Source organism: Cervus elaphus, chromosome 26 (genome assembly GCF_910594005.1).
Source record: "Cervus elaphus chromosome 26, mCerEla1.1, whole genome shotgun sequence".
NCBI lineage: Eukaryota > Metazoa > Chordata > Mammalia > Artiodactyla > Cervidae > Cervus > Cervus elaphus.
In genome coordinates, this window is record NC_057840.1 from 17,057,628 (window position 1) to 17,063,627 (window position 6,000).

The following is a 6,000-nucleotide window of genomic DNA, read 5'->3' on the forward strand; positions in this document are numbered from 1 at the left end:
CTCTTCTAAAATGTGATATTGATGCTCCTCCCAGGAAAAGTATCAGTGTCAAAAGGGTAGAAAAAAAAATCTATCCCTCAGTTTGGCAGGTCCAAGACTGGCAAGTGAAAGGCTTTCAAGGCAAGGTGATACGGCTTCTGCTGAGCCCTCTTACGAATGCTTGCTCCTGGACTCCACGACACTGCGAGGAAGCCAAGGTCACACAGAGAAGGCACATGTAGGTTCCGGCCAACAGTGCCAGCCGAAGTCTCTCAGGTGACAGTCAGGAACACGAATGGGAATATCTTTGTCATGACTCCAGTCAGAGCCACCATCCAATTGTAAACACAAAACCTGAGAAAATCCTACCTACTCCTTGTCCAAGCAAGCACTGTAATCATGAATGTTAATAATAAAAGGATTATTACTGTTTTAAGCCATGAAGTACTGAGGCAATTCACATGCAGCAAAAGGTAACTGGAACTGACCCAGGAATTTCACTCCTGGGTACATGACCAAAAAATACAAAACCAGTAATCTGAAAAGATACACACATCCCAATGGTCATAGCAGCACTATTTATTATTGCCAAGATAAGAAGGCAACTTAAGTGTCCCTCAACAGATGAATGGTTAAAGATGTCTCTCTCACTCACTCACACACTCACACACAGACACACACACACACACACAGTGAACTACTACTCATCCACAAAAAAAGAATGAAGTTTTTCCATTTGCAATAACATGGACAGACCAGAAGAGCATTATGCTAAGTGAAATAAGTCAGACAGAGAAAGACAAATATTGTATGACATAACTTATATGTGGAATCTAAAAAATTCAACAAACAGATCAGTGACTGTAACAAATACAACAAACACTACCTGGAAAAGCTTGTCAAAGTGAGTGACTTTAATCCCTGGGCTAAAAGGCAAAGCCGGCCTGGTTTTAAGCACCTGAAGTATACAATTTCAAGAATATTGCATCCTCGAAATTAAAACTGAGATACTACGAGGCACTTTTTGCTGACTGTAACTGCCTTCTTTATTCTCGTATCCTTTTACAACAATCACCTCAACCAATTTCTAAACATTAATAAAAACAAGAAAACTCTTCGACTGCTCATACTCATCATTAACCATACCTGGGTGGAAGGAGACCAGTCTCAACTGCCATTGCTAAGCAGTCGTAAAGAAAAGAAATTCTTTTCGGACTATGCTGGCCATGAATGAATTTAACAATCCACTGGATGCACTGTTCATGAGATTCCTAGAAAATCAGAAAATGATCACATTTTAGGTCTAGACTTATATTTTATAAATAACAAAGAGCTAATAGTATCTGGGAGTATATATGAAGACTATGAGTGAGATACTTCATTATAAATTAATGGATGAAAACAATTTAAAAATGACTGAAAATATTCAGATGTAGTAGTTGAGTTATATTAAGCTTAAAATCACACAATTATATAGATTAAAACTTGCACAATTTTTACTACATGGGACCTCCAAAAACAGTATGATTTTATGAACATATTCATGACCAACAAAGAAGTCTAGCCAAGGCTGAGGAAGGCGCTGAGGGCAGTGCCCTTAATGGCAGACATAAATACCCGTCACTGGGGGAGAAACCCACTATGAACTACAGCAGCCTCAGGAGAGTTTAGTGACTCTAACCCCTAAGAGCCAAATCAGTCATGAACTAATGACATATCCAACTTCTAGACTTCCAAAACTTCAAATCTGATACCAAAATGTGGTGCCCAAATCAAAGATTACATTCCAGAACATCCTCAAGATGTCCTGCTGTGCTACCACTGTCCCTCACTCACATTTCTATCGCTGAATAAACAGATCACCAGCCCAGGTTGGATGCATGAGACAAGTGCTCGGGCCTGGTGCACTGGGAAGACCCAGAGGGATCGGGTGGAGACAGAGGTGGGAGCGGGGATCGGGATGGGGAATACATGTAAATCCATGGCTGACTCATGTCAATGTATGACAAAAACCACTACAATACTGTAAAGTAATTAGCCTTCAACTAATAAAAATAAATGAAAAACAAAACAAAACAAAACAGTGCTGGTTTAGAAATACTTATTTTCTTCCTGGATCCTCCGTTAGAATCCAAAATTCTTGAAGACAAAGAGTTTTATCTTAACTCATAAATTGTTTAATCAATTATTAAAACATTATGTTAGAAAGATGTAAGATGTTCAATATCACTCACAGAAATGCAACATAAAACTACACTGAGATAAAATTTCTCATGCTTTAGACTGATAAAGATCAAAAAGCTCATTAATATGCTACTGTGAGGCTTGACGGAATAGCAATATATACCCCACTCATATATTGCTAGTGGGAGGATAAACTGGTAAAACCCTTATGGAAGCTATTAGATTATTTTTATAAAAACTACAATAGAAATATCCTCTGACCCAGCAATAATATATTCTGTGTCCCCTGCCTAAAACTATTCATTATAGTATCATTTAAAGAGAAAAAGGTAAGAAGCAACATAGCAGATGGCGGGGGACTGGTTAAACAAAGGACGGTGCAGCCATTTAACAAGATATAATGCGGCTATAAGAAAGAGGGCAGAAGTAACTTGAAATGGATTGATATAAAATTACATCAATTTGAGAATTTAACAGGGAAAAAGCAAGGTGCTAATGAATACTGTACATGGCATACAGACATTCTATAACAATGATTCTATGCATTAAACATTCTAGAAAGAAACAAACTGGAAACGCGGATCAGACAGAAAAAGAAACAAATGACTAAGCTAAGAGAAGCAGAAGGCAGATTACCCATTGGGTGGAACTTTTGGTACCCCTCTGCATTTTGTACCATACCAATATATTAAAAAATAATCAAAAGTAGAAGAAAGATAAGAGAATGAATGTACTGCAACTATGCAATTCATTTCTGAGTAGTGAGTCTTTGTCACTAGCGGCTCAACGGTAAACAGTTCTCATTTTCCTATTTATGAGGCATCATAAGAAGGTAATGCACTACTGGATCATGAGCTCTTTAAGGTTCAAACACTTTATCTTTTACAAGGCTGCAATTTCTAGTGAAGGCTCTTTATTATTAAGTTTCACTGTACTTGCCTCAATTTTGTTTAAGTATCTTTGGATCCTTACTGTGGCATCTTTGTATCTTTACTATAGCACCTTTCTTATAATATCTTTGTATCAATGCTGGACCAGTTCCTTTGCTGATTCAATGAATGAAGTTTTTATCCATTACAACTCCTAACACAGTTGTTCTAAAGTGCACTAAATAAATCAGAATAGGATGAAAATGGTTTTATACAATCTAACTTGGGAGAGATTTATAAAAACAACTCACACTGTGTTATGGTCAACTTGATTTTTCAATACAGATTCTCTACTGGGAGAAAACAAGTTGAAACAAACGGAAGCCAGAATAGACAAATAAAAGATGATGACAATTTTATTTCTCCTTTTCCAGAAAAACCTTAACAGCAACATCAAAGTAAGTGTAAAAAAATAAAGGGCCAAGAATCATCAGCTGAGTGTATTAAAAATGCAGTGCTCACCTGAGAAAGACCAGCCCAAAACTGTCTGAAGGCCCCTAGACAGCTAATAAGTTTTGTTTTTTCATCTTCAGGGGTGTCCATAAACATGCTAAAAAAACAAAAATCGAATTATTTGCCACTAGTTTTAAAAAGGTAATTCAACATAAACAGAATAGTAGATCTTATAAACCTCCAGGACAGATCTAAAGAAAATCTTATAATTAGGTAAAAACACAAAGATCTGCCACGTATACACTCACCCAGGGAAAGCCTCTTCTATAATCTCCGTTTTCTGTTAAAAAACAAAAATAGTAAACAACATGATTTTTTTTTTTTAATTATTATTTTAAGGGAGGGAGAGGGGCCTTCCCGATCAAAATAATACAGTGCAACATAGGGCAAATCACCTTAGTCAGCAACGAGCAGAAACAAACAATACCCACCAGCTTGGTCTGTAACAAAGGGTGTTGTGGATTTCAAATGAGCCTGAATTTGACAGTAGTTTGAGAATCGCTCAGCCCTTGCACACATACTTGATGTCACAACAAGGAAGACGTGGGGAGAGGTTGCGCGGGCCAGATTTCTTGAGCCGCTGTCCCCGAGCCACCCCCTCACCCAGCCATCGCCCAGGATCCCTGGCAGTTCCACTCACCACCACCTCCTCAAAAATGCTCTGCAGTTGCGTCTCCATCTGGACCATCACCCTCGCCTTCCGTGGATGCCAGGAGCGCGGCACGGGTCAGGCCCGAACTCCGGCAATGGATGGGCAGAAGGCCGGAGACGCCTGCCGGTAATTTCAAGTCGCCGGACTCAACTTCTTCCTCGGGCGCCGAGCCGGCACCGTCCCCTCCGGGGCCCAGCAATCAGCCGGAAGCCGCACGGAAGCCTGGAGCGCTGGGTGTGCGCGGACTACGGAACTCACAGAAACAAGAGACCCAGCCAGAGGGTTCCGCCTGTGGAGAAGCGCGATCCACGAGCCAGATGCGAGCGCCCCCAAGTGAAACCTCCAGCCCAAGGCACCGCCGCCTGAGAAATCTGTATGCAGGTCAAGAAGCAACAGAACCCGACATGGAACAACGGACTGGTTCCAAATTGGGAAAGGAATACATCAAGCCTGTATATTGTCACTCTGCTTATTTAACTTATATGTAGAGTAATCATGCGAAATGCCAGGCTGGTTGAAGCACAAGCTGGAATCAAGATTGCCGGGAGAAATATCTATAACCTTAGATGACACCACCCTCATGGCAGAAAGTGAAGAACTAAAGAGCCTCTTGATGAAAGTGAAAGATTAGAGTGAAAAAACTGGCTTAAAACTCAGCATTCAGAAAACTAAGATCATGGTATCTGGTCCCATCACCTCATGGCAAATAGATGGGAAAACAATGGAAACAGTGAGAGATTTTATTTTCTTGGGCTCCAAAATGACTGCAGATGGTGGCCGCAGCCATGAAATTAAAAGATGCTTACTCCTTGGAAGGAAAGCTATGACTAACCTAGACAGCATATTAAAAGCAGAGACATTGCTTTACCGACAAAGATCCATCTAGTCAAACCTGTAGTTTTCTGGTAATCATATATGGATGTGAGAGTTGGACCATAAGGAAAGTCGAGCACCGAAGAATTGATGCTTTTGAACTGTGGTGTTGGAGAAGGCTCCTGAGAGTCCTCTGGACTGCAAGTAGATTAAATCAGTCAATCCTAAGGAAATCAGTCCTGAATATTCATTGAAAGGAGTGATGCTGAAGCTGACGCTCCAATACTTTGGCCACCTGATTTGGAAGAGCTGACTCATTAGAAAAGACCCTGATGCTGGGACAGATTGAAGGCAGGAGGAGAAGGGGACGACAGAGGATGAGATGGCTGGATGGCATCACCGGCTCAATGGACATGAGTTTGAACAAGCTCCGTGAGTTGGTGATGGACAGGGAGGCCGGCTGTGTTGCAGTCCGTGGGGCCGCAAAGAGTCGGACACGGCTGAGCGACTGAACCGAAGGCAGGAGGAGGAGAGGTTGGCTGCAGGCCACCACTTCCCAGCTGAAGCGGGAATTGCTTCCTGCTTGGCGCTAATGCTTTTGTACCTTGGGAATTAAAAAAATAAACTTGAGGCTTAGGGGCTACAGCCCGAGGGAAATGCCCCTCCTGCAACCTGGGTCGACTTGATGTCTGCGAGCTGCTGACTTTCTGGGGCTCCACCAGCTGCCTGGAGCCAGGCGTTGAAAACTGCACTTTTCTTGACGACAGGGACCATGTCTTCTCTACTATGGAAACCTCACTGCCTTGCACAGTGCCAGAACACGGCAGGCTGTCAGTGAAGGTTTTTAAAATGAATGAATGCATCATAATTGATTTTAATTGTTTTAATTAAAACAATTGAATAAAATCTACTATTTTCAGTTACCATAATCTAAAAACAATAATATTTGTCAATTACTGAATACCTCGAGCCTTTGGTGAGGGTGGCAAA

The 6,000-nt window shown here is 41.2% G+C and overlaps 1 protein-coding gene across 3 annotated transcripts in view; it reads right to left on the minus strand.

Moving 5' to 3' along the window:
• Positions 1-4,421, minus strand: part of MED23 (mediator complex subunit 23) — a 42,934-nt gene extending 38,513 nt beyond the window's left edge. For all 3 annotated transcript variants that reach the window (XM_043888133.1, XM_043888132.1, XM_043888131.1), the window contains exons 1-4: positions 4,186-4,421; positions 3,794-3,825; positions 3,555-3,642; positions 1,126-1,250 (exon numbers count right to left, since the gene is read on the minus strand). In XM_043888133.1, the coding sequence (XP_043744068.1) occupies positions 1,126-1,250; positions 3,555-3,642; positions 3,794-3,825; positions 4,186-4,233 (293 nt within the window). In that variant the 5' untranslated portion in view covers positions 4,234-4,421. The remainder of the gene's footprint in view (positions 1-1,125; positions 1,251-3,554; positions 3,643-3,793; positions 3,826-4,185) is intronic.
• Between the last annotated feature and the right edge of the window lie 1,579 nt (positions 4,422-6,000).